This window comes from Ammodytes marinus, assembly GCF_949987685.1.
Source record: "Ammodytes marinus genome assembly, chromosome: 19".
NCBI lineage: Eukaryota > Metazoa > Chordata > Actinopteri > Uranoscopiformes > Ammodytidae > Ammodytes > Ammodytes marinus.
The window spans coordinates 5,849,360-5,870,602 of NC_137223.1; the positions used below are offsets into that span (position 1 = coordinate 5,849,360).

At 42.3% G+C, this 21,243-nt stretch overlaps 1 protein-coding gene across 1 annotated transcript in view; it reads left to right on the forward strand.

Annotated features, from left to right (window-relative positions):
* cenpe (centromere protein E) overlaps positions 1-21,243 on the forward strand; it is a 64,176-nt gene that overhangs the window by 31,353 nt on the left and 11,580 nt on the right. Inside the window, exons 23-42 of the mRNA XM_080048221.1 lie at positions 819-1,112; positions 2,476-2,769; positions 9,232-9,354; positions 9,759-9,896; positions 10,435-10,551; positions 10,639-10,797; positions 11,170-11,304; positions 12,216-12,296; positions 12,558-12,629; positions 14,269-14,475; positions 14,562-14,645; positions 15,491-15,712; positions 15,799-15,882; positions 16,687-16,908; positions 16,995-17,078; positions 17,880-18,101; positions 18,188-18,271; positions 20,132-20,353; positions 20,440-20,523; positions 20,883-20,963. Of these exons, the coding sequence (XP_079904347.1) occupies positions 819-1,112; positions 2,476-2,769; positions 9,232-9,354; positions 9,759-9,896; positions 10,435-10,551; positions 10,639-10,797; positions 11,170-11,304; positions 12,216-12,296; positions 12,558-12,629; positions 14,269-14,475; positions 14,562-14,645; positions 15,491-15,712; positions 15,799-15,882; positions 16,687-16,908; positions 16,995-17,078; positions 17,880-18,101; positions 18,188-18,271; positions 20,132-20,353; positions 20,440-20,523; positions 20,883-20,963 (3,009 nt within the window). The remainder of the gene's footprint in view (positions 1-818; positions 1,113-2,475; positions 2,770-9,231; positions 9,355-9,758; positions 9,897-10,434; positions 10,552-10,638; positions 10,798-11,169; positions 11,305-12,215; positions 12,297-12,557; positions 12,630-14,268; positions 14,476-14,561; positions 14,646-15,490; positions 15,713-15,798; positions 15,883-16,686; positions 16,909-16,994; positions 17,079-17,879; positions 18,102-18,187; positions 18,272-20,131; positions 20,354-20,439; positions 20,524-20,882; positions 20,964-21,243) is intronic.

Genomic DNA, 21,243 nt, shown 5'->3' on the forward strand with positions numbered 1-21,243 from the left:
AAACTGAAAAAGTTAATGAATCTCTCTGATGTAATACTGTTTTGTTTCAGATTCTGAATGTTCAATGTCCCCCAGTCAAAGGGATAGTGGGGATAGTTGGTGTTAAAGTGCCTCGTGCACCCAGTTTGAGTGTACAGTGAAGCCACAGCAAAGTACTTCATTCCTCTGCAAAGTTGATCGGGCAGCTAAAGCTAGTCAGCCCTGCAGCTTGGAGTCAAAACAAGAACACTTGCGTAGAGAGCAGCACGCTCTCAACTACGGTTCTGGGCAAGAAGCTGACGGAAGGTTATACAGCGTTCACTGACAGCCTCTGGGATGATTAGAGGAGAAAAAACAGCACATTACGTGATGTGTTCAAGTGCTGTTGGATAGAATGAGAATTTGGCAGAGGTAATGTCATCGTGATTAGCTCAATGTGATCTCGTAAAATGTAGTGTTAGGCGAGAAACTGACTAAACCTTGAGGACGATTAAAAGTTATCAAAAATTGGATACCCCCCAGCATATAGTCTGATTGGTTTAATATGTAAATATGTATTCCTTTCTGAATGATTAAATATATTTGACTCATTGTTTATCAATAAATAGTTCATAAACCTTTGTTTGACTAGTTTGTTACTGAGCCTGCCCATCACACGCCATGCTGTCACACTCTGCACACCATAGCAAGTCCATTCTCAACCTGTTTGAAACACCGATGTTGACTGGTTCATTTTTCAGTTCCGTATACAAGACTACAAAATAATTACTCGGAAGCCTATAAAATGGTATTTAGGACTTCCCAATGTGTGTGATTTCATTCTGTGTTGTCCCTTACAGGAGTGTGAGCTGAAGGAGCAGCTGTGTGCAGTTGAAGCTCACAGAGACGGCCTGCTACTGACCCAGGCTCAGTGTTCAGAGGAGTCTGGGCAGCTGAGAGACGCTCTGCACCTGGCCCAGGAGCAGATCCTGACGAGCCAATCAGAGCTCAGTGCTGCTGAGCAGAGGGAGACAGAGCTGAGAGAGCAGTGTGCATTCCTAAGGCAGCAGCAGGATTCACTGAGCTCAGCCGTGGAGCTCTCTGATGCTGAGAAGAGTCAACTGATGGCCAACATCGAGGAGACGGCTTTGAAAGTAAGCTATGCAAAAACAAATATGACTGCTCTATCAAGCGCCACTCTGAAAAGATTGAATGGTGAAGTCTTCAATCTAGGCTTCAGTTGATCATTTCCTCACAGTAGAAAATTGTCCAGATGTTACTCCTTCCTCTAAGGCATTTTAAGAAATATTGGCCTCAGCTCCTGATGTCATGGACCTCATCCAAGTTAACAGTAGTTTAAACCATCAGTATCCAGCTAGACAGAATATCAGTCCTGCTCTAATACTTACTCTTGGCCTTTCTAAAAGGATTACTTCACACATACAGAACCGGCGTTCTATCATTATAAAATCGCTATTATAATATAATGAATTAGGTTTTTCTTTCCTCAGTCTTCCCTTGGCCCAGCTTTCCTATTAATCCTAACCCTGCATTCGGACCGACTTTTTTGGGGTCGCGACTATGTGCAACAGTAAAGGCAAAACGTTTGTGTATTTTAAGTAGGGATGGGCATAATTGATCGATTAATCGATCATTGCTCGTTAAGAATATTGTCGATCACGTGGAATTGTTATCGATCATATAGCCGTTGTGTTGCGCAGTGTGAGTCCGGCAGCACAGCAATGAGTTTCACTATGTGGCAGCACCAAAGACTGTATGGGCAGCAATTAAACATCCTACCAGCAGGGGGAGATACTTAACTAGTAGTAGAAGACGACAACAGAACAGGCTCAGGCAGCAGCCTGCGAGCTGCCGTAGATGTCAAAACATAAACAGGAAGAAGTTAAGGAGAAGTTTGGCATCGGACCGGACAGCTTTAGAACCGAAAGTTCATTAAGCATTGTGAAACCTTGTATAAGTACAACACTTAAACAAACCGAATTATGTACCACTTGTACTTGAAGCCTACATCCGACCCTGTTTAACGTGTGACGTTAGCACCGCTAGCATTAGCGGCTAATTTTAGCGGCTAACTTTAGTGTCTATGCTTTCCTACTTCGCCTTCATCAGGGAACTAATTTGCACATTTTAGATGATGATTAGATGAAGTAACGTTAGGTCCTTTATCACTCAGAGAAACGTGCCGTGCCCTTATGCAGTCTTTGGCAGCATCTTAGGAGGTGTATATGTGTTTAAACTTTAAAGGTATCGTAGCATTGGCTCCTTGTTGGCTCATAGCCTCGGGCTTTAACCAGCGCCGCTTTTTATTATTATTTTATTTTAAAAAGTTGCCTTGTCTTAATAGATTGTTGTTTGCCTAGAAGATCTTGGAATAAAGATGTAATTGAGTAAAAACCTCTTGTATACAGTCTATGAATTAGAATTACTCGGAAGCCTATAAAATGGTATTTAGGACTTCCCAATGTGTGTGATTTCATTCTGTGTTGTCCCTTACAGGAGTGTGAGCTGAAGGAGCAGCTGTGTGCAGTTGAAGCTCACAGAGACGGCCTGCTACTGACCCAGGCTCAGTGTTCAGAGGAGTCTGGGCAGCTGAAAGACGCTCTGCACCTGGCCCAGGAGCAGATCCTGACGAGCCAATCAGAGCTCAGTGCTGCTGAGCAGAGGGAGACAGAGCTGAGAGAGCAGTGTGCATTCCTAAGGCAGCAGCAGGATTCACTGAGCTCTGCCGTGGAGCTCTCTGATGCTGAGAAGAGTCAACTGATGGCCAACATGGAGGAGACGGCTTTGAAAGTAAGCTATGCAAAAACAAATATGACTGCTCTATCAAGCGCCACTCTGAAAAGATTGAATGGTGAAGTCTTCAATCTAGGCTTCAGTTGATCACTTCCTCACAGTAGAAAATTGTCCAGATGTTACTCCTTCCTCTAAGGCATTTTAAGAAATATTGGCCTCAGCTCCTGATGTCATGGACCTCATCCAAGTTAACAGTAGTTTAAACCATCAGTATCCAGCTAGACAGAATATCAGTCCTGCTCCAGTGTTAATTTTGGCAGCAAATTCTGATTTAGTCTTAGTCTTAGTCTTTTGAATATTACACCATTTAGTCTTAGTCCTATTCTAGTCATCTAAAATATTTTAGTCTTAGTCTAGTCTACTAAGCAGATTTTAGTTTGACTAAATCTACAGCGGACTTCGTCGACTAAGTGTTTTTCTTCATTGAATGGTATTAAGGTTTGAATATGCAATACAGACACAGATTTAATGGTTGTAATACAAAACATGTATTCTATTTCATTAGTAATAATCTCACATAAAATCAGTGTACCTGACTGGATAGGGGGGAGTGGGGGCTTTAAGAGCCTGTGCCCGGGGGTCCATTATCTCATGATCTGTCTATGAACCAACTGGATTCCACAATCTGTTTTCTTTTTGCGGGGAGCATGCACAAGCATTATTTATAAAAAAAAATAAAATAAAGAAAATATTTTAAAAAATTGGGGGGCCCCACACTAGGTCTTGAAACGGGCCCCGAGATTGTTAATGCCGCCCCTGGGCAGCAGCAGCAGCACGCAGTTGAGGTGCTGATAAATTTGAGCAACTGCGCCTTCCTTTAAGCAACACTGCTGCCGCTGTGTGTGTTCGGACTTCTTTTGCATCAAAGCCTTTTAGATAATACAATTAGAGGTTTTAATTGAACGCTGTCCATGCGTCGGAGTTGATTGTAACTTAAAAACAGAAACTAAAGGACGGAGGCGGCAGTTTCACATGGCTCTGTGTATTCAAACTCGAGACAGAGCCTACTACTACAAACAGATCGCGGAACTTAGCCGTTCCCCTAGACATCGTTAACGGGCAGGATATCCCTGACTATCATTTTTGTCCATCATACCGCAGAGTTTTTCAGCACAGCGGCTCACTCCACCCGCTCACACCTGCGCGGTCTCCCGTCGATTTTCACCGACACAGGGTTGCATTCGCTGCTTTGCACTGATTGGATTTCTTCCCAACTTGTCCCACAAAAAGAGTAGTTCTGATTGGATCTCTTCTCCATTCGTCCCGCCCTAACAGTTTCGTCTAGTTCCTATTCGTAGACTATAGTGTCAGTTAAATTAGTCTCAGTCTTCGTCATCACATCTGCCTTTTTATTTAGTTTTTATTTAGTTTACGTCCGTGAAAAAGGTTCGTAGACGAATATTTTTCGTCATAGTCTTAGTCTACGAAATTAACACTGTCCTGCTCTAATACTTACTCTTGGCCTTTCTAAAAGGATTACTTCACACATACAGAACCGGCGTTCTATCATTATAAAATCGCTATTATAATATAATGAATGAGGTTTTTCTTTCCTTAGTCTTCCCTTGGCCCAGCTTTCCTATTAATCCTAACCCTGCATTTTACCATGTGTGATGTCACACATGGGAAAATTTAGGGTTGGATAGTGAGACCATAAAAAGTCTAGCTGCCTTTTCTCAGGCTAGGATGAACCGATTTCTAAAAATGTTGCACATTTATACTACATAGCAGGGTTTTTCCTGGCTCAGAATGGGCCTTTGGGGGGGTCAGTACGCGGACCGACTTTTTTGGGGTCGCGACTATGTGCAACAGTAAAGGCAAAACGTTTGTGTATTTTAAGTAGGGATGGGCATAATTGATCGATTAATCGATCATTGCTCGTTAAGAATATTGTCGATCACGTGGAATTGTTATCGATCATATAGCCGTTGTGTTGCGCAGTGTGAGTCCGGCAGCACAGCAATGAGTTTCACTATGTGGCAGCACCAAAGACTGTATGGGCAGCAATTAAACATCCTACCAGCAGGGGGAGATACTTAACTAGTAGTAGAAGACAACAGAACAGGCTCAGGCAGCAGCCTGCGAGCTGCCGTAGATGTCAAAACATAAACAGGAAGAAGTTAAGGAGAAGTTTGGCATCGGACCGGACAGCTTTAGAACCGAAAGTTCATTAAGCATTGTGAAACCTTGTATAAGTACAACACTTAAACAAACCGAATTATGTACCACTTGTACATTGAAGCCTACATCCGACCCTGTTTAACGTGTGACGTTAGCACCGCTAGCATTAGCGGCTAACTTTAGTGTCTATGCTTTCCTACTTCGCCTAGCATTAGCGGCTAACTTTAGTGTCTATGCTTTCCTACTTCGCCTTCATCAGGGAACTAATTTGCACATTTTAGATGATGATTAGATGAAGTAACGTTAGGTCCTTTATCACTCAGAGAAACGTGCCGTGCCCTTATGCAGTCTTTGGCAGCATCTTAGGAGGTGCATATGTGTTTAAACTTTAAAGGTATCGTAGCATTGGCTCCTTGTTGGCTCATAGCCTCGGGCTTTAACCAGCGCCGCATTTTATTATTATTTTATTTTAAAAAGTTGCCTTGTCTTAATAGATTGTTGTTTGCCTAGAAGATCTTGGAATAAAGATGTAATTGAGTAAAAACCTCTTGTATACAGTCTATGGTAAAAACGCAGTATTTTGGATGTTCTGTTGGCATTTTTTAATATGTAAAAAAAGATAACGATTACTCGATGATTGCTCGTTAATTTTCATGATGATCGATAAATTGAATTTCTTAAAATGCCCATCCCTAATTTTAAGAGGGGTGTGGGGTTGAGAGAGGGCAGTTTCTGTCCAGCTAAAGAGTATTCAGTCAGCCTGTCGATCACTGTGTTACCATGGAGCTCACTGACTGATAAAATCACAATAAAGAACCTGTAGATATGAAGTCAAAATACTAATTATGACTAGCTATTTAATAATGTAATTATTTCTAATTGATCAAAACCATGGAAATTGCAAGAAGGTAGGGCTGCTCGATTATGAAAAAATCATGATGATTTTGATTGACATTGTGTAATCACGATTATTAAAGACAGTTAATCATTGATTTAAGAACATCATGCATTTATTTAACTTTTAACAAGGTTGTTTCTATTAACACAATGACTTTGGACTTCAAACAAAGGCCTAATTGAACTGAAAACAAGGAAAATAGAAATAGGCTAAATAAGTGAAACATGTTTTAATAATTGAATAAAATAAATGTCAAAATAAAAATAACACGTTGCAAATGGTGTTGATAGGGACCATATTTTTCTAGCAGGAATGTGAGGGTATCATTTATTTATGTCTCGAGGAGCTGGCTGGATAGGCTGTTGCATTGTACAGTGTTGACTGTTGTGGTGGCAGGAGTCAAGGAGCTTTAAACTCCTGTGTTTTTAATTAATTTATTGCTTGGTCATAGACCACTATGATTTGACTTTAAGTGAATAAACAAATTGGTCGGGATGTTTAGAGGTGCAGAGATGGTTGCATATGCCTTTTTTCTCTCACTCTCTGGCGGTCGCGTATGTCACGAGACTCGCGTGTGACATATCTTGCACATTGTTTTAGTCTGTTGTGAGTCTGAAGTGTTTTCAGACAACACAATTAGTTTTACCTTTCCTCTCGACCAAAGGCTGACTTACTGCCGTCCTCCGAAGTTTTTCAAAACACCCGGCAATGCGCAACATCTCCCTCCTTCTCTCTGGACCAGCCGATAGCTAAACTATCAGGTGAGGGAGGAGCAGAGCGCATAGCAGAAGGGTTCGCTGCATTTACAAGCCTGCATGCCCCAGCGTGCGGAAAAATTATAGTTTAATTACGATTATTTTGTTTATGATGGAGGGAAGCCGTAATATTAATCGAAATTTAAATTCAAGTTATTGCCCAGCCCCTCAAGGAGGATGACTTCCAATTGGGCTGAATTTGGAGAGGTTTTAAATGGCTATATTTATTCTCAAATTGTATCATTTTGGCGCTGGTGATTTTCCTTTGGCGCTGGGTAAATCCTCTTTGGGGGGCGCCAAAAAATTCTCTATGCAGGAAAAACCCTGCATAGGATCTCAGAGTTCAATACTAGGGCTGTCAAGCGATTAAAAAAATTAATCTAATTAATCACAGGCTCTGTGATTAATTAATCTAAATTAATCGCATACTTATATGACACTTTTATACCTGTTTGTAAACAGCTCTATAGCCTACTACAGTTTGTTTCTCTGTCTCTCTCTGTCTCTCTCTCTCTCTCGCGCGCGCTCGCTCTCCGTCTCTCGTAACTTCTGTCTCCTCCCCTCAGCCAGCTTTATACATGAACTAGCGCCGAATTTTCTCAAAAAAACAAGCAGACAAAATTACGACTTTCCATCTCCCACAACAGACAGTGCTGCACTGCCACCATTTCGTAGCCTACTCATAGGCAAAAATGTTGACACACACACACACACACACATACACACACACACACACACACACACACACACGGGGCGGGTGCTAGACAGCTAGCAAACAAAATTGGAGGAAGATTGAGAGATATGGCCTACTACTGTTTTGAACCTAGCCTACATTGTTGCACCCACTAAATAAATAATGCACGGACACTGCGGAGAATTAAGTAAGATGTCTTCCTACCTTCATGCATCCCATAAACCGTCCATAGAGCCCTCGAGTCGGCCCCTTTCCCTTGCTTCTCTCTTAACCTTTCTCCCTTTAACCCACGCGCCCGGCCCGGCGAGCTACAGGTGCAGCTCCGCACCACTTTTGCACCGGGTCAAAAGGCATTATAGAAGTGCGATTAATCTGCGTTAATTTTTTTAATCGCGTTAATTTTTCTGTGATTAATTAATCGAAATTAACGCGTTAATTTGACAGCCCTATTCAATACACCTTCATATTTCCATCGGTGAAGTAGGTCTTTAAGTGAGACATTTTATACAATTCTGTGTTTGAAAAACGAAAGCCAAATTGAAATTGGAATGTTGTCAGATTAATCTAAAGCAGCCATATTGGCACTGCCACTTAGTATTTGCCCAGTATGTGAAAATGATGTAATCGCACTAGTGATTGATTCTGTTCTGAAATCCGATAGCTTCTCATTTTGTGTCAGAATAAAATAAATAAAGTAAGTGGGTCATATAACTGTTAACTCATGTAAATGGGCTCTGTAAAGTAGGGCTGCAACTAACGATTATTTTAATAATTGATTAATCGGTCGATTATTTTTTCAATTCATCGATGAATCGGATAAAAAAAGAAACATTTGTAATTGCCGCATCTTTATTCAAAAACTGAACATTACTTCAAATTGTCAAAACACCAGGTTATTGCTCCAACGTCCCGGAACTATTAAAAGTAATATTAAATTATAAAAAATAAACTTAACTGGGATAACACAAAAAAAACGTACAATGTATGATATACATTTATACAGTATATAAGGGATGTCCATGGTAAACCAGTCAACCGATAAGATTTTTAACCGGTAAATACTAACGGTTAAAAAAATTAAATCATCTTAATTTCTCTCAGATGACAGGAGATCGTTCATTTTTATTGATACCATTTTCGAGACTCCTTAACGATCCAAGTCTTTATTCATCACTATTGATACTTTTCTATTATTTTGTTGAAATAGAACTTGTATTATTGCTTTAATTGCTGATATGATCATAGTTCAAGATAGGACATTAAACGGGTCATAATTCCATCTTTACTATTTTATATTGCTGGGTTCGCCAAAATCTAAAAAATTTTTTTTTTTGTGTTGCATTTGAACACATCAATCATATTACTGAGCCGGCCTGAACACATCACATTTCACATGTTTGCTACTTTTTTTTAAGCTAACTAGCTCTATATCCTTCCGATTTTAACATGGATTTAAAATCTGGATTACTATTTTTAACTGACGGGACTTTCTACAGCGTTCGGTTGTGTGATTACTGCCGCTGCTTTGAATGACTGTTGATGCGCCGATGCCGACTCTCCGAGCCCGTCTGCACACCGTCTGCAGCAGCAGCAGCTGACAGAGTGTTTTTGGACTAGACGGATACTGAGTTGAAGGAGTTTTTTTTTATAACCCAAAGACAGCAAAGGTACAACACTTTTATATAGGCCTACAGTCCAGTGTTAGATATGACCAAAATACAAGCGGTGGCCGCTCACACTATAGCTTTCCCGCACCGCTTCACGTGCGGAAGGCTCGCTGTGGGCGTGCATGAACCTGTCGGCGGCTGGATGTGAACAGTGCCGCGACTACGAGGGACGTATTAATCGCGCGACTCAACGAATCGATGACCAAATTCGTTGCCAACGCTTTTAGTAATCGATTTTTATCGATTCGTTGTTGCAGCCCTACTGTAAAGGCAGATATCCAAATGTAAAGTGTCCACATAGTCATTGTCATGTCTTGATTTTAGCTGGAGGAGAGTGAACGACACAGAGCCTCACTAAGCCAAAAGCTGGACGAGCTGCAGCAGCTGCAGATGGACAGTGAAGTCTCCAGAGCTACAGAGGGGATCAGCAAAGAACTTCAAGAACAAGTACCACAGTTTGCTTTTTGAAATGAAATTTGACCTGGCTTGATTGCTGGATTCCTTCAAGACAGGATATTTCTTGGCCTTTTACTGGATGTCCTCTTTTCTCCTCTTAACATGAGTGTCCTCCAGTGGAAAAACTGTAAACCAGTTCATTGTGCACTATATCACTTTCTAAGATTTGCAGTGTTTCCATAAGTGAATAAACAAACTTTAGCTCCTTGGAACACAGTTTGAAGTTAGAAAGCTTCCTGAAAAGTTACTGTTTCACTGTTGTTGTGTACAGCAGCAGGGCCCACAGTTTGGTTTACTAACATATTCTAGTCTAATCCCCATCCCCTGAAACTTCATAATGAACCTTTAGTAGAAATGCCATAAAGGTAATCAAGATGTTTTTTGTGATTACTTAGCTGACTAAGCTGACTGAAGAGCTTGAGTGTGTGCGTGCTGAGAGAGACTCTGTGGTGTGTGAGCAGAGAGCTTCTTCAGAGCTGCTCGCTACAGAGAGAGACCAGCCCAGGAGGGACCTGCAGGAGAATGTGGACATAGTAAGCCAAAGAATTGCTTTTTCTAAATGTTCAAATAACACTAATCTATTAATATTTCTTACATTTGTAAAGGTGCGGCGTGTAAAGGGAATTGACGTTTTTCAGAACAGGGTTGAAATATTTATTTATAGCACTGAGACCGCCATGTTGCACCGCCATGTTTCTACACAGAATGGAAAAACGGCCTTACATTTTTGTATATATAGTGGGCGTCCTGGGGAAATGCATCAGTTGGAAGACCAAGAAAAAGTACTATAGAATAAATAACTAAATACATCTTCACCTCATCACTTGATATCGTGGAAAGGCTTGAGGCAGTGGTGGAAGATGCCAACTATAGTAACTAGCTTCTTGTCCTTGAAAGCCTCTGTAGCTCTTGTACATTCTCCAAACTGATAGGGTTGGCAGGAGCTAAACTAGATTTTTGACACTAGATGATGCAAAAATACACCTATAATGCACACGTTACCTTTTTAATGGCGTTTATGAACAATTTACAGTCTTGTCCTCCCTCACAACAACTTTAACTTGTGTTTAGGCTGCAGAGACACAAGTTCCCCTACTGGCTCTTCAGGACCAACTCCAAGGGCAGAGGTGTGAAGGCTCAGATCTGCTAACACACCATGAACAGAAGCCGTCTGATTCAGGGCAACATGTGAGTGAAACGTTACTGAAGCCCTTTGTTTTAAACTTATCATTTGTTGCCAGTGATATGACTGTTGTTTGTACATCTCCCCAATAGAGCCAGAGTCTACCACAGGAGTGTGTGGGAGATGATAGAGAGACAATGGCCCATGTTCAGACCGCTGCAGAGGAGAGCGAGAAGCTGCTCTCCACATTGGCTTCTCTCACGGAGGAGAGAGACCAGCTCAAGATGGACCTGCACGAGAATGTGGAGATGGTGAGTCATCATGTGACTGCTGTGCCAGTCAACTTCAAAATGTTTTTCCAAAAAGTGGCTCCATTCTGATGCAGCTGACTGCAAACAATGGCTCATTTGCTAGCTGGGATAAATGGCTAATGTACATGTCCAAAGAAGAGGCAGAAATTTAAAATATTGTTTATGTCTAATGCAGATTGACAGGCACTGTATCCCTTTTTAATTTCCTTTTATTTACATATTTTATCTCTTTCTCTATTTAACTACTGTATACTCTTTTTAAAAAAGCAATAAAAGAATGTAAAAAATGTTTTTTTTATTACTTTCAATCCACCTTGATCGGCTGTTTTGTTATCACCCCAAAGAATCCAAATGTTTTTTTCTCCCATACAGATGATAGAGATTCAGGGTGAGCTCAGGACGGCCCTGGAGAAGAATTGTAAAAACAAGAAGCGGATCAAAGAGCTGGAGACGTCACAAACACCTGCTGCTCATCCCAGTGCACAGGTAGAGGAGCTGCAGACAGCGGTAAGAAAAACTAGTATTCAAATTGTTTTTAAAAACACTACCCCTTTTATCCAAAGGAGGTGCTATCAACTGAATGTTGCTTATTAAAAGATAGATATAATATTCACATCACTCTCCCAGTATTTGACAGTGTAATTCTTTGCCGACAGTTTGAGAGGCTGAGAGGCAAAAATATGGCTTGAAAAAATAGATTAAAAATAGAGTTGATACACAATTAAAACACAGATATATGGGAAGTGATCACACTATTGTTAAATTATTTTTATTTTATGCCTAGTCTTACAGTTCAGGGCTCCAGAGTGCGCCCAAAAATCTGGTGAGTGCGCCCAGATATTGTCCCTGGTCGCACCAGTGCACCTGAAATTTCTCACGTCATATTATGTAATATTGGGTGCTGTGCTGCACGATTAGCCACTATAATCGCAATCGCACAATTTCTCCAAAACGTGCAGCACTAATTTGGTGCACCCAAAATATATGCTGGTGCACCTAGATGAAAAAGTTAGGCGCACCGGTGCACCCAATGAAAAAGTTAGTCTGGAGCCCTGCAGTTACAGACAAGTGCCTATATTAAGTATAAATTGAACATTCCTATTTCGGTTTCAATAAGATAGGTGTAATTCAATTCTTTAAAAAAGCAGTAGAGAAGCAGTGTCTTTGGTTTGGTGATAAATAGAGAAAGTAGCATTTCCACAGGATAAGTCTTGAATATCGCCTTTTATTAATATAATACTCAATTACACTCCAAGAATATAATACTGTAATTCTATTCAAATATGAAAGTCAAATTTTAAAAACATTTGAATAAACACGTTAATGATTAATTTGCTGCGGTTCTGTATTGAATACTAACTTTCTGAACCCAGTATAAAAGCTTCAAAGCGTTTACAAACTTCTTTCCTGTTGTTCAGATGCAGTGTGAGTTCCAGCAGCAGCTGGGCTCTGCGCCGCAGACACTGAGAGAAGAGCAGGACACACAACAACTTGAACAGGTGGGATCACCTCACTCACTTGTTTCCATTGTTCCACCAAAGGGACACTTTCACATTCTAGTTTCATTTGTTACATCATAACAAATACATTTTTTATAACATGGAATAACACTCTCGTTAAGAAAGAAAAAGTTGCTCTATTCTTTGCATCAGGAAATGTTGTTACTTTGCCACGCAGTGAGAACACATTCAGCTATTTTCTTAAACTAATAAAGACCTTGTTGGAATATCTTCTACTCTATCCCTGCCCTGGTGCTTCAGATCCAACAGCTGGAGAAAACTAAGGAGGAGGTGAACCAGCTGAAGTCTGACCTTCAAGAACATGTAGAACTGGTGAGCTCTTTTATTTTTATTTCAACTACTAGTTCACATTGGGGCTTTTAATCAGAGAGGAGGCATTGAATGTCATTTACAGTTCAGATTTGAACTAACAGGGTTTCCCTCTGAAAAGTTGTTAGGCCTGGTCGCAATAGTGCCGCACAATTTGGTGAAATCCTTTGATTGCGATAATAGTGGATAATATTGCGATTTGTTTTGCATCGTAAACCCAAAGCAACTGCAGGAAAAGGAACTTAATAAATATTTTTTTATATAAATATAATAAATATAAATGTGTCTACTTTCTAAATATAGCTTTACTAAGATCATTAAACACTTACAGCTATTAAAGGTACCTTTTATAAAGCTCACTAGCATTAAATCTCTCCAAAACACCATCAAATGGTTGTCTGTGATTTACTCTTAGTGACTTAGGAGTCCTCTCGAGGACTCCTAGTTTTAGCGCTAAAATGCTTTGTGAATTACACTTATCTTAAAAAGTTAGGAGTCCTAAAATTAGGAGTGAAACGCCCCTTATTTTTGAGAGTTACTCCTAAATCAGCACGTTAGGACCTACTCTTAGCCTTAAAATGTTTTGTGAATACGGCCCCTGATAAATGTGTTATTTTTGCAAAGTGGCCCGGCCCTTCGTAGATTTTTCTGTATGTGGCCCTCAGTGAAAAACGTTTGGACACCCCTGCCATAGGATGACTAGATCCAGGACCGGGCTGGGTACGCAGACAAAAAGATTCAGACATGCCGGCCACTAGGTGGCGCTCACAACGAAGGAAACCGTGTTTGGGGTCATAACTCCCACACCGACATCACATCCCACAGTCAAAAATTTATATTCAGATTCACTGGAGTCAGCTGCATCTTTTGGCAAAAACTTAAAAAAATACTTTTCATTTCAGCTCCCACAATTTTTGCACAATTGACACCAAACTTTGCACAGAACATCTACCGAGGCACATGGAAAAAAATTATTTAATATAATTTTTATGCGACCTTCGATGGCGAAACAGTAGCGCTTTGAATATTTGTTGATTAGCTACGTTTTACGTAAAAAAACATAAATCCAAAATTATAAATCGGATCAAGTCCACATTTTAGACATATGTTGGTTCAAAAAAGTGTCTTTACAGTGGAGAGGCTGACAATCTCTTTTTGCTCATAACTCCCCAACCAAACATCCCACATTCAAAAACTTTATATCCACAGATTCACTGAATTCTGCTGCTACTTTTAGCATAGGCCACGCTCATTTAAGCCGTTAAGGATTATTCGCAAAATTGCAACTGCAAAACTGACTTTTCATTTCAGCTCCCACAATTTCTCTCTGATTTTTTTGCTTTTCGGTCTTTAACTCCCAAACCAAACATCCCACGTTCAAAAACTTTACATACCCGGTTTCTGTGAAGTGAGCGGCCGGCGCCGCGGTCGATGACGCAGGGGTCCCGAGTTGCGTCGGACGCTTGGCCCCCGATCATAACTGCTTGCAGTTCTAGTTTTATTTTGTAACTTTCCGACTATCTAAAGTTATTATGAATTTTGGTCTGATTCTTTTGAAAACTGCATTCAATACGCTTATTAGAATACAAATAATATATCCACATCACTCCCAGTATTTGACAGTGGAATTCCCTCCCGACAGATTGAGAGGCTGAGTGGGGAGCTGCAGAGTGTGCGGGCAGAGAGGGACAGTCTGTGTGAGAGGAGCAGCAACACTCACAGTGACATGGAGCTGCTGCTCAGAGTCAAGTCTCTCAGTGAGGACAGAGATCAGCTGATGGAGACACTGGAGGGACTGAGAGAGGACAAGAAGCAGCTCAGAGACCAGCTAGACCACCACATGGAGACGGTACGTTTGGATGAAGTCAAATAACTGAAAGCACAAACATTCAATTTTTATTTTGTAAATTGATTTATGTTCTCTTCCACCTAAAGACCTCGGCCATCCAAGAGAAGTTGAGCAGACAAGAGCAGCAGCAGGCTGAAAGACAACAGCAAGAGTCCGAGCTGCAACAACAAGTAGGTCACACTCATTACTGCCATAGTTACCACAGTCACATCTGTTGGCTAAATATGAAGTTGCAGCTGCTTAGCTTAGCATGACACTAGGACTGGAAATGGGGAAACAGCCAGCTTGGCTCTATCTATGTGATTGTGTGTGGGGGGGGAGAATCTCAGTGATCTCATATCCCCCGTTTTTTAGTGGAACGAAGCCCTGATTGGTTCATGTAGGTGTCAATCTAGCCTCCAGCCAGACTGGACCCTCCCCACTTTCCATCCGTTAGTAAAAGGCAGCCCCTGATTGGTTCTTGTTGTCGTCAACATGGGTCGACAAATAAGCTCCTGAGATATGGCTGGTCTCACCAGGCTAGATTGACGACTAACATGAACCAATCAGAAGCTGTCTTCCACTATAAAGCATGAACATTAGGTCTGAACACGGTTTAGCTCTGACAATTTTTGACCGGACTCCTCCCCACAGAGATTGGAGAAATGCCAGCAGAGTTAGCTAGTTCTCAAACCATCCAATGGGGGTTTTGATTGCTAGTTGCCTCCATGCCTCTGCTAATATTTCTATTGTTGCTATTTAACCTTGTATCACCAAATTTGGTTCACAGCCTTTATTATGGGACTGACATAACACATGTGTATAAACGTTGCGAGGTCAAGAATCATGGACCGCCAAAATGTATCCGCAAGGGCAAGGCTTACCTGCTAATTTGCCATAACTGTTTGACGAACTCGCTCATCTTCAGAACAAGTGTGGCAGTAGTTTCACAGAAGCATAAGCTGCTTTGAGCTGCAGTTAAAGACAGACACATGAATAATCTAATTATCATTTTTAACGGCTCTCTTCCTCACAGGTGAGGAGTCTCACTGAGAAACTGGAAAGCATTGAAGCAGAGAGGGAGGCTCTGCTTTCTGAGAAGAATATTAGCATTCATCAGTCCAGCCAGGAGCTGGATGAGCTGCTGCTCAGAGTCAAGTCTCTCAGTGAGGACAGAGATCAGCTGATGGAGACACTGGAGGGACTGAGAGAGGACAAGAAGCAGCTCAGAGACCAGCTAGACCACCACATGGAGACGGTACGTTTGGATGAAGTCAAATAACTGAAAGCACAAACATTCAACTTTTATTTTGTAAATTGATTTATGTTCTCTTCCACCTAAAGACCTCGGCCATCCAAGAGAAGTTGAGCAGACAAGAGCAGCAGCAGGCAAAAAGACAACAGCAAGAGTCCGAGCTCCAACAACAAGTAGGTCACACTCATTACTGCCATAGTTACCACAGTCACATCTGTTGGCTAAATATGAAGTTGCAGCTGCTTAGCTTAGCATGACACTAGGACTGGAAATGGGGAAACAGCCAGCTTGGCTCTATCTAAGTGTTTGTGTGTGTGGGGGGGGAGAATCTCAGTGATGTTTTATCCCCCGTTTTTTAGTGGAACGAAGCCCTGATTGGTTCATGTAGGTGTCAATCAAGCCTCCAGCCAGACTGGACCCTCCCCACTTTCCATCCGTTGGTAAAAGGCAGCCCCTGATTGGTTCTTGTAGTCGTCAACATGGGTCGACAAATAAGCTCCTGAGATATGGCTGGTCTCACCAGGCTAGATTGACCACTGCATGAACCAATCAGAAGCTGTCTTCCACTATAAAGCATGAACATTAGGTCTGAACACGGTTTAGCTCTGACAATTTTTGACCGGACTCCTCCCCACAGAGATTGGAGAAATGCCAGCAGAGTTAGCTAGTTCTCAAACCATCCAATGGGGGGTTTTGATTGCTAGTTGCCTCCATGCCTCTGCTAATATTTCTATTGTTGCTATTTAACCTTGTATCACCAAATTTGGTTCACAGCCTTTATTATGGGACTGACATAACACATGTGTACAAACGTTGCGAGGTCAAGAATCATCGACCGCCAAAATGTCTTTGCACTCGCTCATCTTCAGAACAAGTGTGGCAGTAGTTTCACAGAAGCATAAACTGCTTTGAGCTGCAGTTAAAGACAGACACATGAATAATCTAATTATCATTTTTAACGGCTCTCTTCCTCACAGGTGAGGAGTCTCACTGAGAAACTGGAAAGCATTGAAGCAGAGAGGGAGGCTCTGCTTTCTGAGAAGAATATTAGCATTCATCAGTCCAGCCAGGAGCTGGATGAGCTGCTGCTCAGAGTCAAGTCTCTCAGTGAGGACAGAGATCAGCTGATGGAGACACTGGAGGGACTGAGAGAGGACAAGAAGCAGCTCACAGACCAGCTAGACCACCACATGGAGACGGTACGTTTGGATCAAGTCAAATAACTGAAAGCACAAACATTCAACTTTTATTTTGTAAATTGATTTATGTTCTCTTCCACCTAAAGACCTCGGCCATCCAAGAGAAGTTGAGCAGACAAGAGCAGCAGCAGGCTAAAAGACAACAGCAAGAGTCCGAGCTCCAACAACAAGTAGGTCACACTCATTACTGCCATAGTTACCACAGTCACATCTGTTGGCTAAATATGAAGTTGCAGCTACTTAGCTTAGCATGACACTAGGACTGGAAATGGGGAAACAGACAGCTTGGCTCTATCTAAGTGTTTGTGTGTGTGGGGGGGGAGAATCTCAGTGATGTTATATCCCCCGTTTGTTAGTGGAACGAAGCCCTGATTGGTTCATGTAGGTGTCAATCTAGCCTCCAGCCAGACTGGACCCTCCCCACTTTCAATCCGTTAGTAAAAGGCAGCCCCTGATTGGTTCTTGTTGTCGTCAACATGGATCGACAAATAAGCTCCTGAGATATGGCTGGTCTCACCAGGCTAGATTGACCACCGCATGAACCAATCAGAAGCTGTTTTCCACTATAAAGCATGAACATTAGGTCTGAACAAGGTTTAGCTCTGACAATTTTTGACCGGACTCCTCCCCACAGAGATTGGAGAAATGCCAGCAGAGTTAGCTAGTTCTCAAACCATCCAATGGGGGTTTTGATTGCTAGTTGCCTCCATGCCTCTGCTAATATTTCTATTGTTGCTATTTAACCTTGTATCACCAAATTTGGTTCACAGCCTTTATTATGGGACTGACATAACACGTGTACAAACGTTGCGAGGTCAAGAATCATCGACCGCCAAAATGTCTCTGCACTCGCTCATCTTCAGAACAAGTGTGGCAGTAGTTTCACAGAAGCATAAACTGCTTTGAGCTGCAGTTAAAGACAGACACATGAATAATCTAATTATCCTTTTTAACGTCTCTCTTCCTCACAGGTGAGGAGTCTCACTGAGAAACTGGAAAGCATTGAAGCAGAGAGGGAGGCTCTGCTTTCTGAGAAGAATATTAGCATTCATCAGTCCAGCCAGGAGCTGGATGAGCTGCTGCTCAGAGTCAAGTCTCTCAGTGAGGACAGAGATCAGCTGATGGAGACACTGGAGGGACTGAGAGAGGACAAGAAGCAGCTCAGAGACCAGCTAGACCACCACATGGAGACGGTACTTTTGGATGAAGTCAAATAACTGAAAGCACAAACATTCAACTTTTATTTTGTAAATTGATTTATGTTCTCTTCCACCTAAAGACCTCGGCCATCCAAGAGAAGTTGAGCAGACAAGAGCAGCAGCAGGCTAAAAGACAACAGCAAGAGTCCGAGCTCCAACAACAAGTAGGTCACACTCATTACTGCCATAGTTACCACAGTCACATCTGTTGGCTAAATATGAAGTTGCAGCTGCTTAGCTTAGCATGACACTAGTGCCTCGTTTCCACCGAGTAGAGCGGGTCGGGTCGGAGCGGTTCAGAGCGGGACAGCTCACTTTTAAGAATCTCGGTGGTGTTTCCACCGCCGACCCTACCCTTACTGGTAGGGCGGGGTTTAGGCTGGACTGCGATAGCTGCCGCCAGAATGTGGGTCAAACTATCGGGCTGTGGAACAACTGTGTTCAAGCCAGTGGTCTCTTGTTTTTGCTTAGTCAAACCAGCCGCTTCTTTATTTATTCCCCCCGTGTTGTTGTGAGCACAGAGACGGCTCGGTGCAACTGATAGACAGTGAGCGAACAGCGCTGGCTGCGGCAGCTACGTGACATCGTAGCAGTGTGACAAAGTGTAGCCAACTGATTCATTTAATGACGAGGAAAAACACCACACAATAAACATTGCCGCGCTCACATTTTCGCCATAACACAAGACTCTTCACTCTAGCCGAGGTGACTACACACGGCGGAAATGATTATTTTGACCAACTGTGGTCAAGCCAGCGGTCTCTCGTTTCTGCTTGATCAAACCAGCCGCTTCTTTATTTAGTCCCCCCGTGTTGTTGTGAGCGTGTATTTACTACTATCTATGGCGTAAACACACAGAGACGGCTCGGTGCAACTCACAGAGACAGTCAGCGAACAGTGCTGGCTGCGGCAGTTAGCCTACGTGACTAGCAGTGGGACACAGTGTAACCAACTGATTAATTTATTGATGAGGAAAAACACCACACAATAAACAGTGCTGTGCTCACTCTTGCCGAGATGATTACACATGGCGGAAATGATTCTTTCGACCAATCAAATGACGGCAGTGTGTAGCTCCGTCTTTTAGGCACCCTTTCAGGCGGCTAGTACCCCTACGGAGGAGTACTGAGATTAGGAGCGGCTCAGAGCGGTTAGGTGCTCTTAAACCGTACCCTACCCAACTTTTGGCAAATGAAAAGCCAAACTACCCGGACCGAACCGCTCCGCTCCGCTCCGCTCTACTCGGTGGAAACAAGGCATAGGACTGCAAATGGGGAAACAGCCAGCTTGGCTCTATCTAAGTGTTTGTGTGTGGGGGGGGGGGGGGGGGCGAATCTCAGTGATGTTATATCCCCCGTTTGTTAGTGGAACGAAGCCCTGATTGGTTCATGTAGGTGTCAATCTAGCCTCCAGCCAGACTGGACCCTCCCCACTTTCCATCCGTTAGTAAAAGGCAGCCCCTGATTGGTTCTTGTAGTCGTCAACATGGGTCGACAAATAAGCTCCTGAGATATGGCTGGTCTCACCAGGCTAGATTGACGACTAACATGAACCAATCAGAAGCTGTCTTCCACTATAAAGCATGAATATTAGGTCTGAACACGGTTTAGCTCTGACAATTTTTGACCGGACTCCTCCCCACAGAGATTGGAGAAATGCCAGCAGAGTTAGCTAGTTCTCAAACCATCCAATGGGGGTTTTGATTGCTAGTTGCCTCCATGCCTCTGCTAATATTTCTATTGTTGCTATTTAACCTTGTATCACCAAATTTGGTTCACAGCCTTTATTATGGGACTGACATAACACGTGTACAAACGTTGCGAGGTCAAGAATCATCGACCGCTAAAATGTATCCGCAAGGGCGAGGCTTACCTGCTAATTTGCCATAACTGTTTGACGAACTCGCTCATCTTCAGAACAAGTGTGGCAGTAGTTTCACAGAAGCATAAACTGCTTTGAGCTGCAGTTAAAGACAGACACATGAATAATCTAATTATCATTTTTAACGGCTCTCTTCCTCACAGGTGAGGAGTCTCACTGAGAAACTGGAAAGCATTGAAGCAGAGAGGGAGGCTCTGCTTTCTGAGAAGAATATTAGCATTCATCAGTCCAGCCAGGAGCTGGATGAGCTGCTGCTCAGAGTCAAGTCTCTCAGTGAGGACAGAGATCAGCTGATGGAGACACTGGAGGGACTGAGAGAGGACAAGAAGCAGCTCAGAGACCAGCTAGACCACCACATGGAGACGGTACGTTTGGATGAAGTCAAATAACTGAAAGCACAAACATTCAACTTTTATTTTGTAAATTGATTTATATTCTCTTCCACCTAAAGACCTCGGCCATCCAAGAGAAGTTGAGCAGACAAGAGCAGCAGCAGGCTAAAAGACAACAGCAAGAGTCCGAGCTGCAACAACAAGTAGGTCACACTCATTACTGCCATAGTTACCACAGTCACATCTGTTGGCTAAATATGAAGTTGCAGCTGCTTAGCTTAGCATGACACTAGGACTGGAAATGGGGAAACAGACAGCTTGGCTCTATCTAAGTGGGGGGCTAGATTGACCAGTACATGAACCAATCAGAAGCTGTCTTCCACTATAAAGCATGAACATTAGGTCTGAACACGGTTTAGCTCTGACAATTTTTGACCGGACTCCTCCCCACAGAGATTGGAGAAATGCCAGCAGAGTTAGCTAGTTCTCAAACCATCCAATGGGGGGTTTTGATTGCTAGTTGCCTCCATGCCTCTGCTAATATTCATATTGTTGCTGTCAGGTGCAGCAGCTGGAGGAGCAGCTCCACCAGTGCAGAGGGAGATTAGCCCATGCTGAGGCTGAAGCTTACACCAAACAGCAGGTTTGTCAACAGTCCTACTGGATTCATTAGTTTTAACTAGGGCTCTCAAACAATTATTGTTAATTTTCTCTGTATATTGTTATATGAACGGAAAGATAAAGGACAGAAGGTGGATATGTACATTTAAAATTAGTATTTTTATTAATTGAAAATCCAAATGGTTTTAATACTGAAAATAAATTTAAATCAAACTAAAATATATACATACCACACCACACGCGTTAATTCTATAAATGAATCACCCTGCGTTAACGCGTTCATTTTGACAGCCCTAGTTTTA